We start from the raw sequence: 19,808 nt of genomic DNA, 5'->3' as shown, positions 1-19,808 counted from the left end.
GGCTGTGTAGACTACTGGCACTAAAAAAAACGAGGACGACGTTGTGAGTCTAGCGAGAGCCAATCATTATGTACAAAGCCATAGTAGACATTATTTTGTGTTGGTACTCACACCCGCTATAAATTTCGATAAATAAAGTCTTTCTTTGTACAACAAATATTCTCAGAGAAACATGTTTTCAAAGTTCTCTGAAATAATAAGTATCCTCTAATAAAAGAGTTGTAAGTGATTTTTTGGGTTTACCGCAACAACTATCACACCATTTATAGGTGTTATTTATAGATACGAAAGAGTTATAAGTAAGTTAACGAAATTAAGACAATTGCTCGTTGTTGTCATTTTGCACTTTCCATTCCAGTGAAAAAATGTACGTGTCTAATTATAAAGGTCTATTTCAAACATTATTCATTGACCTCTAAAATGAGTTTAAAATCGAATTCGTCATTTCGATACCGAAGTGCAGCTGCACTTTAATATTGACTCAAATGCAGTAATACCATATATATGTACATACATATATATTTATACTTGAATATTTGATTCTTTGAAGTGTTGACTCATCCGCGCACAAACACACAATTGCCACTGCGATAAGAAAATAATATGATGACAATGGGGCGGTCAATGATTGTAGCCAATATGCATGCATAAAACACTTATAACAATGTGTTCATATGTACATACATGTGTAATTTTATTCAATTGGATTCAAAAAACATTTATTGACTACGGAAATGTGGCTCGAAACGGAAATCTTATCTACAAAAAATGCAAAATACGAACCCAACACATACACATGTGTGTGGGAAAATCTTAATGGGAAGCTTGTACATACAAGTACGAGTACATAAGTATATGACCAGGTCAGTAATTATTTAGAGGAACATGACATTTTTTCGCTGATTCCCTTCTGTTCAGCCATAAAAACATTTATTTGTCGTCCCGGCAATCGACCATGTGTGCTCTAAAATTGTGACCGTTCCGCACTTTATAAATGGTTTACTCTATCAGCGTCTTTCATTGCCAATGTTTGACTTTTACATAATAACATTTACGTATATTTACATACACTGTCGGAACACTCCCGGTAGGGAAATTTTACTAAAGAAATCTTTATGTTCGCATGCAAAATTTATTATTAATTCCATTAACTTGAATTTCGTTTCGAGTATGTTGAAAAATAACAATGAAATATGTATAAGTAATTTAACCAAAATGGACAGCTTTCAATTAAGTTATACTTTAAAATTTAATATATATACATATTTTTGGTACCATTAGTTAATTAGATTAAATAGTTGACAATAGTTTTTGCTAACCACAAAGTGAAATCTCAAAAGAACTAAAAATTTGAAAGAAAAACTTTCTTCGAAATAAAAATAGTTTAAAAAAAACTAAAAAAAACACCCTTTAAAGGAATTTTTAAACCTCCTCCTATAAAGCTCTTCCCTACCATCTTATTTCTGAAAATTAATGCTTATAGCACATTTATTTCGCACTTTTAGTATATTTAAACATAACTGTTATATGGGGATTGGGGGTGGTTATTATCTGATTTTGCCCATTTTCTCAGCGTATGAAAAAGAGCTCTAAAGAGAACTTCTTCTCAGCAAATTTGGTTGAGTTAGCTGTAGCGGTTGGGAAGATATATACATTAAACCATTTAGAGGCGGGGTAACGCCCACCTTTAAAGTAATGGGAAACTGTTCTGAAGTTATTGCATTGTCATCGGTCCTTGACACGTCTGCAAAGTTTCAAGTTGATTAGACTTCTGGAAACCGGTGAAAATTGAGCTCTAAGATTCCATTACATACATACAACACAAGCTAATAAAAGGGTATTAATTAAAAATTAAGAAAGTTCTTAATTTTTTTCATTCAAGCGATTTTATTGTTTTTTAGGTCTCGATGAAATAACGAAAATTAAGTATTATTTTCCGGCAAAACCAACATTTTTTGGGCTAAACAAAACCATAAAAAAATAAATCATATTTATTATACAAATTCCTTAAAAATGTCTTTTAAGCTCCAATTTTATATAATAAAAACTGAAACCTTTATCCAAAATTACACTTTCTAGTGTAGTTAAGTTTGAATGGCAGCTATATATTGTAGTGGTTCGATATCGGCAGCTCCGATTAATGTCATGCTGATCATTTATATATGTATATAATTTATAGGGTCTCCGACGTTTCCTATTAGGTGTTACAAACTTCGTGGCAAACTAAATATAATAACTAATCATTAAAATATCTTTCAGGCAGAATTCAAAATCCTATATATATCAATGCCGCAAATTTCTAGCCAAATAAAAAAATCTATAAAGAAACCGCGCTTGCTCTCGGTTGTAATTACGGATGCTAATTCATATACCCCAAGTACTATAATTCTTCATGAAAGGTAATTCGGTCTTAAGGGGGTCTTATGTTTTTAGTAGCCCGAATTTTAGGCTTTTTTTTGGACCCGTTGTGGTACCCAAAACTCCTATGAGCTGGATCAACAGACCCTCACATGTCGAGAAAGCGCTTTGTGCCTATGACAAACTTGTAGAGACGGCCAATGTCTGTTTCGGCCAAATATTCTGGTCCGCCGAAAGTATGATTACCGAGATGTTTCAATCTCAGCCTAGCAAAAGCCGGACAGTGGAGGAGAACGTGCCGGGATGTTTCCACCTCCCAATCCTCCACACAACTTTGACAACTAGCATCGGTTAGTATTCTGAGCCGCACTGCATGAGTTCTCATTGGAGAGTACTCAGTGAGAACTCCTACGATAGCGGCGAGATAAACTTTGTTCAAGGCGAGAAGATCACCCGACCTCCTGCAATCCACTCTCGGCCATAAGGATCTCGCAGTCACGCAGGAGTTGGTCGTCGACCAGCGTATGCTGAGTGCATGCGAGGTACATTGGTCCAGAGCCAGAACTCAAGACGTTAGTGGAGATTCAACTCAATCCCATTCCAAAGTGAGCGGGGCAAGGGTACCCCCCTGGCTAGCTCATCGGCTTTGCAGTTGCCAGCGATTCCGCTCGGACCGGAATCCAAAACGAGCCTGATATTGAAGTAACCTGATGCTAATTCTAGTGAGCACAGACATTCCATGACTAGCTTTGATTGCACGGTTCGCGCACTTAAGGCTAGTATAGCCGCTCTACTGTCGGAATGAATGCCTCTTTAAACGGAGCTGCACTTCGTAGCGGTACTTCTATCGCCACTTTGATCGCAGGCACTTCCGCCTGAAAAACCCGGAATTTCCAAATTTTTAGGAATGCAGCTGAAGGAGGAGAGAATTGCGGCAAAGCTCAGCTTTCTTGAACCTTATAGCACATTTCGCAGCAACGCACCTGCCGGCAATGTTCACAGGTACTATGTTTAAAATAGCATTAAGAGCTATCGCTGGTGTGGTTCGCAGTGCACCGGAGATTCCGATGAGCGCCGTTCTTCGCTTCTATTCGCCCAGTTGGATACCACGTTTAGGTATCCTTCGATGAGCTCATAAATGGTATTTAGGAATTTTCCTTTAACTACAAGAACCACATCATCAGCATAGGCTGTCACCCGACAGCCTTACTTTTCGAGTTCTATAAGGAGTTTACCACCGAGGTCCAGAGCAGTGGAGAGAGAACGCCTCCCTGCGGAGTTCCCCTATTAATCTTTTTGGTTGACTTGGCACTACCTCACTCCGCTACGACAGTTCTGTCGCAAAGAAGACTAACGGCATCTCTTCAATGCGGAATAAAGGGTTTGACCGGACGCCAGACCCGAGCCCGAGGCCGTATCGGAAGATCCGATTTGGCTACCGTCTCGGACCGTTCGTCGGCACACCTTATAAGTTTGTGCATGCACTTTCACATCTAGGGCGTGGTCCCGGGCTTCCCCTGACCACCTTCATTAAGACAGCGGAGATGGCAGCCGCTACCCGCTTCCACTCGTCATTCGAGACGGCTCTCAGTTACGAGGCCAAGACGACGGTTGACGCTTATGAGGAAATGCGTTTAGAGGCAGACAAACACCTATCACAATAACTTAATGATGACGGGAGGGGAATGTACTCCAAGGCCTGCCGTATAAAATTTCAAGTAAATCGATTGAACAGAACTTGAGAAATCATGCACACCGTTTCTAAAAAAGTAGTTAAGAGAAAAACGCCTTTAAAGCTTGCGTCGAGCTGGCAGTCGACTTTGTCGGTGCATCACAAAATGAGCTGTAACTCCAAAAAAAATTGAAATTTCAAAGAATCAAAACAAATAGGGACATATTCAAAAAAGGTTATATTGTACTACAATAATATTAAAAAAAACAACGATTTCTTAAAATTTTTGAACCAGAATACCCCTTTATATAATAAATTTTATTAATGATACAAAATACTAAAAAGTTAATGTGAAATCGGCTGATTATAATGATTCAATTCTAAAGAATTTCAATAGACAAATTTCCTACAGGGCAACTATGCATTAGCCAGTCAGCGTCGCTATCGCCAACGCCTTTTGACATCGCTGCCGTTCGTTGGTTTTGCTCATTTGGTTTTTAATGCATATTTACGAGTATGTAAATGCATAAATATCAACAACAACAACATCATACGAGTACATAGTAAATATAATAACAAACTGCATCTAATTGCGCTATAGATAATGCCAACGGCAATACGGTGGTGACAACAATAACAAACCAAGAAAGCTATAAGAGAGCGATCGATCGCGAATACATCCGCAGTGATGGCAGGCGAAGGCAGTGGCAACGACAGTGGCAAGAGTCCAACGAACGCGGCACAAATTGTATTGAATGCAGTCAACAAAAACCGTATCAAGCACACGACAACGCGAACACAACAATAACCAAGCAACAACAATTCTGCTATGTAGACGGCCATAGACGGCGTCTCTATGAGCTGGCGCACAAAAAAGAATGCAAGAGACGGCTCATATACATATACATGGCAGTGCATCGCAAATGACGATAATAAATGAACTTTGACATCAACTTCCAAAGCAGCAATAACAACAAAACAACAACAATAGCTACTGCTACTAATCTGCATACGAATGGTAGCAACAAGCGCATGAGAACTTACATTTAGCCATTAAAGGCCGAAAAACAATTTTTATATATTATTTTACTCAAGTTATTCAAAAAATCACTATAAAACCTTTCAGAAACGAAGACTTTTTGAAAGCTTAAGTTTACTGCACGCAAGTAATATATTACTGGTATATTGTAAGGCTTTAACAATTCATTGTTATCATATATCTAATACAATTTTGAAAAATATGAATGAAAGATTATGTTAGAGATATAATTTTTTGTCAAAACTCAGTTCAATTCGATTTTAAGAAATTTTCTTACTGCGTTTGATCTACATGGCACATCTAAGTCATCTCCTCAGCGCTATGTGATTAGCGAAATACTCGATTGATGTAATATTTTAGGACTCTATTCAGTAGCATGTGGAACGAAAATTGTTACGACGGCCCAAATTAATAGCTCAAACAGTCACCGACATTTATCCCTTCCGTACTTATCGCCCTTATCAAACCAAATTAGTTTAAAGTTATGCCCATAGTTGTAACACAGAAATCAGTTGTTCTCTTTTGTTTTCATTTCACCAATGTTGACATTGTTCTATTTGTACTTATACACAATTTTACACACACGCAAAGTCAAATGGTATACTCGTTTGAGATTTCTTTGTGGATTGACTGATATTTTCGGTAGAAGGTCAACTATAGGCACTGGGGTCCACATATTTAGTACTAAGGGGTTTGAACAGTTTTGGTTCGATTAAGACAATTTTTGGCCGCAAGGTGGCATACTTTAATTGCATTATTCACGCAAAGTTTTACCCCGATATAATCATTGTTACCTGATTTGCATAGTGGAAAGTGAAAGAATCAGATGGAATTGAAAATGGTGTTACATGGGAAGTAAGCGTGGTTGTAGTCCGATTTCGACCATTTTTGCACTATTACATAGAAACATGAAAAGAACGTTATGCACCGAATTTGGTTGAAATCGGTTAAGCAGATCTCAAGATATGGGTTTTCACCTAAAAGTGGGCTGTGCCACGCCCACTGTCTAATTTTGAACGCGGTTCCTATAAAGTCATCTTATATCATCTCAGAGATAAAATTTAATGTCTCTGGCGTGTTTAGTGCTTGATTTATCTCGCTTTTAGTAGTTTTTAACAGTACCGTTATATGGGGAGTGGGAGGAGTTACCACCCGATTTCAACTATTTTCACACCGTCAATAGAAGTGCTAAAAAAATTTGCTTCCAGTGAATTTTGTTATTATAGCATTAGCGGTTTAGGAGATATGCACATTAAACCTATTAGAGGCGGGACCACGCCCACTTTTTAAAAAAAAGTTTTAACTGAAGATGCACCTCCTTAATGTGATCCTGTGTACCAAGTAACAGTCTTGTATCTTATTGCGGAGCTTAGTTATGGCAAGTTATTTTTTTTTGATTAATGGCGTTTTGTGGGCGTGGCAGTGGTCCGATTACGCCCGTCTGCAATACCAACCGTCTCACGGTACCAAGAAACATGTCTACCAAGTTTCATAAAGATATCTCAATTTTTACTCAAGTTAGAGCTTGCACGGACGGACGGACGGACGGACAGACAGTCACCCGGATTTCAACTCGTCTCTTCATCCTGATCATTTATATATATATAACCCTATATCTAACTCGATTAGTTTTAGGTGATACAAACAACCGTTAGGTGAACAAAACTATTATACTCTGTAGCAACAGGTTGCGAGAGTATAAAAATAGTCAACCTATTTATAAATAAATGTATTCGACTGTGATTTTGAGTTATTTTAAGAATATTTCAAATATATTCAAGTTTAGTTTTTAATTACTACAAAATATCGATATTGGCAGCCCTGTGTTACAAGAGATTGTTCTCTCACTCTCAGCTCACTCCTTTTTACGGGAAAATCCAACTTTCACGGATATCCTATTGTACAGTCTGTAGAAGCGGACGGTAGAAGCCGTGTTGAGTGTTCATTTACATTGCGCTCTCTCAAGATAGCTGATCAGCTGAATTCCTCCCTTCCGGTGACTGTTTGAGCTATAACAGGCGTCTTCGATTTGCTCTCGTTGTTTGAGCATTGCTCTTCTCCAAAATATGTACCTGTGAAAGCAACAACATAGTACCAAAAGTAAATAATATGCCAAAACTTACTTTCTCATTACATACAAACAGGTCAATTAGCTGAGACAGATAAAATCTTTGTTGTCCACAATTTCTAAAAAAATTTAGAGCAAAAGAGTGGCGGTAATTGAGCGGGACGTCAAATATTCGCCCGTCTGTCGTAGAAGAGATCCGAAACTATCTGATTATTGATGAGTGTAAAAATTAAACTGCTTGGACCTTATAGTTCAAAATTATACCATTATGTAACCCTCGGCTAGAATAAACACAGCACACATTTTTTATAATGTCTCATCTAAACTCGGCAATTTAGAAAGAGATGATTTGCGTTTCAGGTTTAAGAAGTGCTTGTTTTGATTTTACTTTTTCAATAGAGTACTACGTATTCCAGAAGTTGATCGGTAGTTTCTGCCTCCATGTTATAGAAGAGACATCAATTTGAAAATACTATAACCGTAGCTATCTTCGATTCCCTATTTCTTTACTCGATAACTTTGCGTTCTGCTCTGTTGTCAAAAAAGGAAATTATTAAATTATTCTCGAAAATTAATACACAATACAAAAATTTTTATTTTTGTTTTTTTAAAAACTTAAGGCTAAATAAATATGATTGTTCATAGAGAACAAAATTAAGTTACTAAAACGTTTTTTCACATTGAAAGAAAAATTATTTCACCAAAGGGAGGATCGCAATAAAATTGCGCACACAATTAAGTAGCACTGGGAGTGCTGTCCCTTTGTTCAACAACTAGTATAGTTTGTTCGATTCGCTTATCTGCAACACTTGGCGAATCGAAGACAGCTCATTTTAGCACGAATGCCTCCCGCGTCTGCAGTGGAATGTAAGTACATAAGTATATGGTATACAAGTATATGTACTTATGTAGCCGCAAATATTATAATATAATATTTTCCTTGAGGAGATTTAACTTTTTAAAGTTGTTCTCTCGCAACAATAATTTAGTCGGACGCAGATCCCAGGTTGGCAATCTCTTTTCATTCATTCATTATCTTCATTTTAGAACTTATTCATGATGGTATAAAGTCCCACTGCGTAGTAGAGTTCAACCTAATGGCTAGAGCAGCGGGAGCTAATTCATTGACCGCTTCTATTTGTTTCTATCGATGCTGAAAGCTTTGCGTCTATTGAAGGGCCACTAAAATGTTACGAAATCTATATCCTGAAAAAAGATATAGTTAACGATACACAAAACTTTATACAAAATGCTTTAGGTATACCCACTGTACTTTCTTTACATTCTTACCAACACCTTATTAAAATCTTTAATACAATGTTTTTTGCAATTTCCAGCGAAAGGCTCTTATTTTTTAGAAATGGTAACCAAATATTGTTTTTATTATGTATCTACCCAGAAGATGCATACATTTGAATTTATCTGTGTCACAAATATTGAATTTAATGGCATTTACCTATAACTACTTTAGAATGTTCGAACGCAGTCTTCATCTCTTGGCGGGATCATCTCCACTGTAGAAACATTTCTCATTATCATCTATTTTATTCTATCTTTAAGAAGAGGGGTTTAGTGCTCTTTTCCGTCATATAAATTGAAAGAAATGTGGATATATCTCAAATCTTTCATACTGAATTTGAGGATATGTATAATGTTATATACTGTCGTTATATGTTTTTTTTTCACAAGTACTACGCACCTTTACGTAACCACTTAATATTTTATCTGGTTCTCACCTTATCTCGTTTGGAAAATTTGTCGGGCAGGCTAAAATAAAATAGAAAGAAGAAGTGCTTAATCGCTTTTGATAAAGATGTATCATTCCTCATACTGTATGTGTTATGTACATACATAAATACAAAAGTATAGAGAGATAAACAATGCATATATGTATATGTTAAGCCAATTGAGAACTTTCCAGCGTCACTGCCAATTGGATCAGAGCTCTTTGAACCAAAATTGCAACGAAATAGTTTCGTGACGCCGTGGCTCCCGGTTACTTAGCTGGCGTGACGTGCCACTTGTGTCAATTTTAATCAAATAATTTCTACATTCATTCGTATAAATACATGTGTATATTTAAAAACGTACATATTGAACGGACAGGAAAATGCGGCAATAATGAACACAAACGAAATTCCATAAAACCATGTTAGTTGTTGATAGCTTTTCTTTGCTGCTGTACTTTGTAGTTTTTGTTGTTGTAGTACTTGCTATTCCACATAATTGTTGCTTCAGCTAATTCAGCAGCTGGTTGCTTGTGATGTGTTTCCCCTCTTTGTGTCGCTCTGAGTAATTTACCACACCAAAACTATGCCAAATGTTGTTGTTGTTTTTGGCGTTGCTGTTCTTGCTGTTTTTTACTGAACGAAACAATCCACAAGATCCCCCGCCTGCTGCAGCTGCTCAGCCCTCTTCGCTTATTGACATTATATGGATGTATGGTATGTATGTATGTACATACACATACATGCAACGGATTTTATAATCATAATGCCAAATGTATTACTAAAATATAAGAATGCTGGCACTACTAAATAACAATAACAACATCAGCTCACATACAATTGCTGTATGCGCTGGCACTTAAGAAGCCACTTCCGTTAGCAATTTACAAACTATTACATCTAGATACACACACAAATGTGCAGTACGAACGAGTATGTAGAACAAAAGCGGCAGCGGCAGCGACAGCGGCTGCAGCTGTGCAACGTCAACAATAAAAGCGTACAGCGAGCGAATCTTTGTCCGTCAGAGCGGCCGCAATAGATGCATGAATGTGGCTTATGGGCACGAAACGTTTAGCGGTAGTTGCGAAGATGTACAACGAAGGTGGTGGCGGCGTTGGCGGTAATGACGCGACCGTTTCTGCCACATTAAGAGCTCTTCAATTGGCTTGATTAAGCGACGGAGGGCTGACGATTTATTCATTGTTAAAACCATTTGTGAACTCATCTCGTAATGGGGATTGCATTTAAATTGATGAAGCATGCGCTGGAATTTTATTAGCCTCAAAATATTGTTGCAAAACAAAGACTGAAAAATCATTTCCATACATACATACATACGGTATATATTGAGACATCGGAGTCTTCCTCCACTTCCTTTATTTCGAAAAATGAGGTTCACATGAAGTTTTGTAAATCTCAAAATCACAGTCGAATACATGTATTTATAAATAGGTCGACTATTTTTATACTCTCGCAACCTGTTGCTACAGAGTATAATAGTTTTGTTCACCTAACAGTTGTTTGTATCACCTAAAACTAATCGAGTTAGATACAGGGTTATGTATATATAAATGATCAGGATGAAGAGACGAGTTGAAATCCGGGTGACTGTCTGTCCGTCTGTCCGTCCGTGCAAGCTGTAACTTGAGTAAAAATTGAGATATCTTTATGAAACTTGGTAGACATGTTTCTTGGTATCGTGAGACGGTTGGTATTACAGATGGGCATAATCGGACCACTGCCACGCCCACAAAACGCCATTAATCAAAAACAAATAAATTTCCATAACTAAGCTCCGCAATAAGGTAAAAGACTGTTATTTGGTACACAGGATCACATTAGGGAGGGGCATCTGCAGTTAAAATTTTTTTTTTAAGTGGGCGTGGTCCCGCCTCTAATAGGTTTAATGTGCATATCTCCTAAACCGCTAATGCTATAATAACAAAATTCACTGGAAGCAAATGTTTTTAGCACTTCTATTGACGGTGTGAAAATAGTTGAAATCGGGTGGCAAGTCCGCCCACTCCCCATATAACGGTACTGTTAAAAACTACTAAAAGCGAGATAAATCAAGCACTAAACACGCCAGAGACATTAAATTTTACCTCTGGGATGGAATGAGATGACTTTATAGGAACCACGTTCAAAATTAGATAGTGGATAGTAGATAGGTGAAAACCCATATCTGGTTTTTAAATGGACGAAATCGGACTACAACCACGCCTACTTCCCATATAACACCATTTTAAATTCCATCTGATTCTTTCACTTTCCACTATGCAAATCAGGCAACAATGACTGTATCGGGATAAAACTATGCCTGCCTATAATGCGATTAAAGTATGCTATGTTGTGGCTAAAAATTGTCTAAATCAAACCAAAACTGTTCAAGCCCCTAAGTACTAAATATGTGGACCCCAGTGCCTATAGTTTACTTTCTACCGAAAATATCAGCCAATCCACAAAGAAATCTCAAACGAGTATACCATTTGACTTTGCGAGAGTATAAAATGTTCGGTTACATCCGAACTCAGCCCTTCCTTACTTGTTAGAAGTTGGATTTTAGCTTTGATCTTTTACATTATGAAAAATTGTAACTAAAAAACTAAATGCGTGTAAAATTGTGTATACAAATAGACAAAGGCAACATTGGTGAAATGAAAACAAAAGAGAATAACTGATTTCTGCGTTGCAACTACGGGCATAACTTTTAACAAATTTGCTTTGATACGGGCGGTAAGTACGGAAGGGAGGAATGTCGGTGACTGTTTGAAGCATTAGAAAACGTAGGAGAAATATTCCGCATTATTATAAAAATTTTACTTGAACTACACCTAAGTTGATAATCTTGCCTGACAAGACAAAGATATTGCAAAGCGTTCTCAAAAAACTAAAATATCTTAATTTAATTAATATTTTTTTGAATGATCTTGGAAAATATTTCTTTTCTCTTAACAGACCGAACCGAATACGCTTATATTCAGTATGATAGTGAGTAGAAATCGGCAAAGTCGTATTTTTTATTCATTGTTTAGAACCAAACAAACAAACGTTTATTGTAGGTTCGACCATCGAAAAAATGCAGGTACCCTTGTGAGATTTTGTCTCAGAGAATAAGTTCAAATATATCTCAAAGTCGAGACTCTTTCCCACTTTAAATATTTAGCAAATATCAAAGTGCAATTTTTTGATAATGGAACGTAATGGTTTCGCAGAAAATATACCATTATACCTAGATCTTTTTATTAAAATACAAGTTTTATTTAAATTATGTCAAAAGTAATTTATTTGGTTTTCAAGAAAGTGAGAAGTGACGAGAAAGAATAGAGAATAATGCAGAAAGTGTAAGCTTCCTCTTATTACATTCTCGTTTTTCGTATCTGAATTCGTATTCTTCAAGTATATCGTAATGTCAAAGTAAAGTTATCGAAATTTTAAATTAAAATTAAGAAAGTATAATAACGCTCAATATCGCTATTGTATCTGAAGTTGTTATTTGTTGTTTTGCAGAAAATATTAGCTCTCTAGCTTAGGATTTGTTCTTACATACCTTAAGTACATACTTACATACATACATAAATCTTAAACACCTTCATAAATATAAAAATCCAACTTTACATATTTTATTTAGTCAATATATAATATATATCCCTTAAAAAAATATCGAAATTCAATGTTTTTATTCCCTTTCTTAAACCTTTGGCGTACATAGGATTTTTTTTTCCATTTCGGACACTCAAATTTCAAACTGCTTCGTGTTAGAAATTTGCATATTCACTTCACATAATCGCGCTCGTTTCTATGTCGCTCTAAATTACTACAATGACAAGGAACGATTGTTACCATGTAGTTACCATATTCGTTTCAAAATGGGGAATACGAATTTATTTTCGATAAATGTCGATAACGCCAACAGGAATGCCAAATAGCCATCCTAATTTAAATTGCTTAAAAGTCTTTTTAATATTCTTTCGCTGCATCATGCCTCGACTTAATTATCTCGTCGTTTAACGTCAGCAGCTAAACCCCTCGTATCGCACTATGAAATTTAGCCGGACGGTTGAAAATTCTCTACCATGAAAGAAATGGGAGCCTGAGTCCCAACAAGCACCATAAACGATATAACTGTACATGGCAAAGGAAAATTATTTTTAAGTACATATTTAGTTTATATATTTATGTAGAACATTGGACCCGCTTGCGCACAAGGCTCACAACACGTTCGTACACAGCTCAGTCATATGTACACGAAGAAGACAACAATGTATGTATGTACTATGATGTATAGCATAGCCAACTATGGTGTTGGCTAACCACACATGCGCAGCAAATGTTCCGAACGCATGAGGGTTGATGCAGTAAGCCGTTGGTAATTTGGCACGTTCGAATTTCGTGGCTTGAAAAATTTTGGTTCCCTGTATTATTTAATCTCTGGAGTATTTCTCGGCGCGAGTAGTTCATCATCAATGATTACTAATACATGTACAAATATGGATGCCTCTATGAATTAAAAAAATGGATATATGTATGTATGTACAACAATAATTGTACCTCCATTGAAGGTATTTCATACCTGAGTTGACTTTCCTTTACACGAATTTCAACCGAAAAAAACCGTCAAACCACCGACCAAGTCTTACAGGAGTAATAAGTAAGGAAGAGCTAAGTTCGGTTGTAATGGAACATTTTATACTCTTAAAATTTGCAATGTTTAAAGCCGGGGAAATACCTTAAAGTGTTGCTAAAACTTTATATTAAAACAAAGAGGCTAAAAAAGAAACTTAAATGAGCTTTTCAATTTACAATTCTTTTTTTTCTTTATTCAGTTATAAAATTCCTAAGACGAAAATTTTACTTTAAAATAATTAAACTTCAATAATAACATTAATTATTATCTCTTAAACGGTTAGGTTTGCAAAAAAAATCGTATGAAATTAGTTTGTCGTGCATTTATTTTCCTGCAAAATCTATGAGATATTTTTTCAAGTAGTTGGAAGCGATATATGCATTTTTCTATCTGATAATAAGAAAAAATAGAAGACTGTAAGGTGGATCCAATTAAAAGCTCATACTTTAGAGTACCAAATAAAAAAAATATATTCTTCTTTGTTTGACCCACCCTAATATGTATATATATCACGCGTCAAATACTATAATTTGTTATATATGGTGGCTTTCATATGTATGTATACATGATTACTTTACAGGTCTTTAAGAACAACCCAGAAGCTTACTACACACAATACGACAAATTATGAAGTCCAGATATGTGATTCTTTTATAATTATATTATATTAACAGTTATGCTCAGTATCTATATTTAGTATATAGGAGTACTTAATACATAAATACTTATATGTAAAGTCAAAAATAAATTACGGTTTACTGTTCTAATGCCTGATTTTTTCTAATTTACTGAGCCACTTTATAATGCCGGTATTAAAAAACTCTAAAGAGTTTCTGCTACATTGATAAGACAATCGTCCTCCTTGCAATCGTAAGCCTCCCTCTTTTTCAAGCATTTAAATCGCTATCACGTATTTATAAACGCTCTCAGATCCATGCTCAGCATATTCTCGCTTTTGCTCACGCTTAATTGAAAAGAGCAAAATATACAGACGGCGTACTTCCAAATAATCGCACCCAGATGAACAACCCAATCAACAAATAAGAGATATCATACGATTATTAAATTAAACGGACAAAATTTTTTGTTAAAGTGGTAGTAGACATTGAGGTTAAGGCGGCAATGGGTTTCAAAGAAACTTTAGAAATGTCATAAGTATATTTTGAAAGATATGTTTATCACGGTTTGGGTCGAATAAAAAGTAAAAGTACTGTATCCCCCGGATAATTGCACTTCAAAAATTGAGAAGTCTGTATTTTTTATTTGATAATTGTTCAATCTATGTGAAATAACATGCTACTCCATATTCCTTAATTCATATAAAAACTTGTTTTCTGAATAAAATTTCTAAAGTTAATTTTGTTGTATGCATTTTAAAACTTTGAGAACTGACGACAGGCTTTGGGGGATAATCTTCTTTATTTTGCTCCTCAACATCAGCACTATCCAAAATAACTTCACCAATAAACATATGTTTTCAATTGATTTCCAGAGATGCACATTTTTAACCAATTATGTGAGCAAACCAATTAAAACCGCGTTCAATTAAGCGGAAAAATTTACACGTCTTTTGTATGCAATATGTTTTTGCCGAATCAAGTGATTCAAATAAGCGGAGGATACTGTATTACTAAAAAAAATTGTCCTTGTGTTTTGGATTTGATACTAGAAAATTTTGTTCTCTTAGGTCCTCTCAAAGGAAGCTTTGAGGACTTGAAGGAGTCATTGTTAGCTTATTTTTGATTTCAATATTTGATAATACATATTATTTTCAATAGACTTATATTGTATACAATAGCTATATATATATAAGTATGCGCACTAAACGCATAAACAACTTTTAATTAATTGCATCCTAACTTAAAAATTGAATATGTGCGAAGCTATGTTCGATCGTCTCGGCTAACTACTGTTGAACACTCGGAAAAGTGATTTTTACTTAATATGCTAGGAACAAAAGAAAAATATTTGATGTGAACCTTAGTTGTCTTTGATTCGGTAATCTTGGAGAGTAGCGAAACGAACGATACCTGGCATAAATCATTAGCTTGCATAATAAATAGGAGATAGTAATGCAATCAACGATGTTTGGTTTTTGCCTTCACAGTAAATTCTTCTGCGAAATAGAGTAGCTCAAATAAAGTAAGCATACATACGATGAGTAATTCTCTGACCCTTTTGTTCTAATTATATATACCTTTTATGAAACTTTGTGCCATTTTACGTCATAATTAGTTTTGCTTACTGGGTTTCATTTCAGTTAGGGTTGCAGTTGGCGCACTCTCGCTTATACAATCGCTTTTAGTCGTTTTCGCGAGATGCGGCCAGTGACGAGTCAGCCAAGCCAGCAAGGCAGCTAAGAAATCAGTCAGCCAACGGAACTAGTGAGCCGAGTCGACGCCGTTATAGTGTGCAAAAAACCAGAGCAGGCAAAAAAGTGCCCAAATCGTGTACGAACTGAATTAAGAGAATAACACGCAAGATGGAACATCGTATGAGGCTAGCCGCTGTAAAACGACGACAGCAGCAACATCAGCGAACGCAAAGAAAATGTAAACAGGCAACACAAAAGCGATTTAGAGCCGTGTTCTTTTGGCTGTGTTGGTAAACAATTTTCGCGCTGCTATCTTTGGTCGTTTAGTTTTGATTTTGTATAACGTTTTTTGCTATATTTGTGTTTGTGTGCGTGAGCTGCGACGGACGTGCGTTATCGGCTGTTGTCGCGACGCTGCGTCGCGCTGCAAAGCAACGCTCTGCTGTATATTTATATCTTACCCGAGCCTTTCAGTCTTTGGAGACTTGACCATGATTCATTCTATTCTCCACTGCTTGTTCCTTCGTAAATAAAGTCGAACCGCAGAGCAAACGAAAGCGAAAATTAACAGCTAACAAAGTTGACAACAAGCCTATTCAATTCTACAGCTGCAACTAGAGCGTTCGTTGCTTGTGTTGGGGGTTTTCCAATGTCTCCAGTTCGCTGCAAACGAATTTGGATTTCTTTGTGCGCATATAAATATAGTTATACATACATGTATATACATGTAAAAGTGTGTGCAAGTGCCGAGTAGTTGTACTAATGTGTGAGTGCGTGCGTATTTGGTGAGCGATCGTTTATGGCTGACTGGCTGGCCGTCTGCTCATCCGCATGCCCTCTCTTTCTGCTCCTTGTTTTTCGCTATTGCTATTGTGGGTTCTTTGCTGCGCGACTTGGGATCGACTGCTGCTTCGGCTTGAAGCGTGATTTGTTGTTATTACAATGACGATTGTCGCGCTCAGCCCTAGGCGGCAGTGTGTTAAATGAATGCGCCTGCTGTTGTTGTAGTTGTAATTCTCATATATTGAGTACATTTGGTTAGCATTGTTGTTATATTTGTGTAGTCGACACGCTGATTTTGGCTTTAGCGCTGTCGTAGTCGCAGCCGTCTTGGGTTGTTTGTGTGCTCAACTCGGCCTGGGCTCGGGTGGATGGTTGGTTGATTAGTGTTTTGCCTGGATTTTATTAGTTGGTTTTTAAACTTGGTTGTGAGAGGGTAGTGAAAAATGAAAATCGGCCATTATAAACATCAGAACGCATAAAGAAAGCAGAAAGCCAGCAAATAAGAAAGCATTGAACTGCGCAGCTGGAAAAGTGAGTGAATGAGGAGGAATTTGTAAGACAGACGTTGAAGTGGAGTGAGGTAACGAATAAAAGTGCATAGACCTCGTAGTGCTTACGGAACACGTTATTTAGAACTTGGAGTGGTCCACATAAAAAGAATTAGCTGAAAATTAACTCAGTTTATTAAAAAAAAATTGAACTGTCGAACAGTGTACTACACTTGAACGCAAACTTACAAAAATTGCAGTGAAATATTTCGTGAAAAGCTTTGTGGATGGATGCGCTGAGAGCTAGCCTCGCTTTTGCCAATCCACTGGACGCATACTCAGCTAGAAGCGCAACAAATACAAGAACGCCCAAAAAGTCAAACACTTCGGCATCCTCATTGCGATCATCGCCAGCTTCCTCACCAAGTGCTTCCCCCAAATCTGTCAATACAACAGCAAACATTGTGCCGCTTTTGCCCACACACTCCTCAGGCGGTTCATCGTGCTCTTCACGGTCCAGATTACGCGTAGCAACCCCCGACTCGGATACGACTGGCGCTGGTGCTGGTGGTGGTGAAATGAGTGTGAGTGGTGGAAGTCAAATTGGCGCAGCGTTGGATATGAAGACAAAGGGCTCAGCAGCCTCCTCTGTGGCTCCCGTCACCGCTGCCGTTGAGCTATTGCAAGCGGCGCCAACTTCTCAGATTCAGTCGCAGAAAATAAAAAAATGTGCGTTTAATAAACAAAATAAGTCTTTTACTGAAGTTGTAGATGTAAATATAAAATTTTCGAAAATTACTCGAGGCACTGCACGAGCTGTTGCAGGCGACGCTACCGAAAACAATAACAATAACCATGATAAAAACAATAGTAATTTGACGGCAACGCTTGATAGTAACTTTATGGAGCAAAAGCTTTTGCCAACAACTACAATGTTTGCCCCGAAGTTACTTCGAAGTTGTCGCAGCAAAAGGAGTCCTAGACTACCGCAACTATATCAACAACAACAGCTGCAACGACAACAAAAATCGGTGTCATTGCATCAGTGCCATCAAAAGCAGCGGCAACAACAACTACAAAAACACACTAAATGTTACGTACAGAAACCGAAAAAATATTTGAATAAGAAATTTAGACTTGAACAAGAACGCCAATTTGCTGAAGCTGAACAGCTTCAACAACAGCAACAGCAACTTTATTCGTCGACAAAAGAAAATTTTTTACTTACGCTCGATTTACTTGCAGTGGTTCGCCGTAATGCCTCCGACAAGTTGCGCCTCATCCAAATGGTTCATGACAATCCGATACTTTGGGACTCGCGTCTGCCCAATTTTAAGGGTGCCGAAGAAGAGAAGAATCGCGCTTGGGAAATGATTGGCAAGGAGTTCAATGCGCCCGGGCGGCGTGTGGCGCGCGCCTTCAAATCTCTGCGTGAATCGTATCGTCGCGAGTTGGCGCATGTCAAATTGATGGGTAACGGTTTTAAGCCAAAGTGGAGTCTGTATGAAGCAATGGATTTCTTGCGCGATGTCATCAGAGAGAGAAAGTGAGTATATATAAGAAATATTTACATTAAAAATTAAATCTGTTTGTATATGAGAGAGCAAGCGGGGGCTATATGCTCTATGGGGATGAAAATGTAACTCAAAGCTGAATTAACATTGAAGTTGTTGTATGTGTTTTAAAAGTAAACAACTACACTACGATTTATTAACTCACTTTTATCGAGTAGGTTGTTTGCTGATATTCAAAAATGTACCTGAATCATTTGGTGTACATTTTCGTGATCTTATTTCAGATTGTTTTTTACTATGAATAAATTAACTGAGCTCAGGCCTAATAAGAAATACGACACTACCCTTATTTAGAGCCCCCTGTTGTTAAACTCAACTCTGAGTAAGGTGTAGGACTGGCATTGAACTAATCCTCCGGTTGTATATCACCGAAACATAAACCGACCGGCCAAATACTGTCAACTCGGCAAAAATTTAAAATAAAACTTTATGGACTGTTTTGTTCTATGAAAACAACAAACTGCTTGAGTAAAAAATTAGTGAAAAGTCTCATCATTTTTATACCCTGAACAGGGTATATTAAGTTTGCCACGAAGTTTGTAACACCCAGAAAGAAACGTAGGAGACCCTATAAAATATATACATAAATGATCAGTATGATGAGCTGAGTTGATTTAGCCATGTCTGTTTGTCTGTCTGTACGTCTGTCCATCTGTCTGTATATATACAAACTAGTACGTCAGTTTTCAAGCTATCGATCTAAAACTTTGCAACTGTCCTTTTCTCACTAAGGAGCTGCTCATTTGTCGGAACGGCCGATATCGGACCACTATAGCATATAGCTGCCATACAAACTGAACAATCGGAAATAAGTACTTGTATGGGAAACTTTTTTATTTGACGTAATATCTTCACGAAACTTGGCATGGATTATTATTTAAGGCAACAATTTAATCTCCGAAGAAATTATTCAGATCGGGTGACTATAGCATATAGCTGCCATATTAACTAAACGATCGGATCAAAGTGCTTGCATGAAAAACTTTGGCACAGAATATTATTTAAAGCAATAGTGCAAGCTCCGAAGAAATTGTACAGATCGGATGACTATAAAATATAGTTGCCATATTAACTGAACGATCGGAATCAAGTGCTAGTATGGAAAACTCTTTCATTTCACGAGGTATCTATACGAAATTTGGCACAAAATATTAT

General features: G+C 36.9%; 1 protein-coding gene and 1 long non-coding RNA gene across 7 annotated transcripts in view; one reads left to right on the top strand and one right to left on the bottom strand.

Annotated features, from left to right (window-relative positions):
* Window positions 1–6,886: 6,886 nt before the first annotated feature.
* Window positions 6,887–16,360, bottom strand: LOC118682347 (uncharacterized). Its single transcript, XR_011396853.1, has 5 exons — window positions 16,270–16,360; window positions 8,837–8,904; window positions 7,402–8,767; window positions 7,193–7,343; window positions 6,887–7,141 (listed from the first exon to the last, which is right to left on the bottom strand). It is a non-coding gene; the product is annotated as an uncharacterized lncRNA (long non-coding RNA).
* The window catches only part of Mes2 (Mesoderm-expressed 2), a 21,935-nt gene continuing 17,952 nt past the window's right edge, over window positions 15,826–19,808 (top strand). Inside the window, exons 1-2 of one of the 6 annotated variants that reach the window (XM_014236128.3) lie at window positions 15,826–16,046; window positions 18,325–18,625. In XM_014236128.3, coding sequence (XP_014091603.1) covers window positions 15,977–16,046; window positions 18,325–18,625 — 371 coding nt within the window. In that variant the 5' untranslated portion in view covers window positions 15,826–15,976. The other 5 variants (XM_014236131.3, XM_014236129.3, XM_014236127.3 and 2 more) reach the window with 5 other exon arrangements.

The sequence above is a fragment of the Bactrocera oleae genome, chromosome 6 (assembly GCF_042242935.1).
Source record: "Bactrocera oleae isolate idBacOlea1 chromosome 6, idBacOlea1, whole genome shotgun sequence".
In the NCBI taxonomy this organism is placed as follows: domain Eukaryota; kingdom Metazoa; phylum Arthropoda; class Insecta; order Diptera; family Tephritidae; genus Bactrocera; species Bactrocera oleae.
The sequence above is the reverse complement of the archived record's forward strand: the minus strand, read 5'-3'. Positions and strand labels throughout refer to the sequence as shown.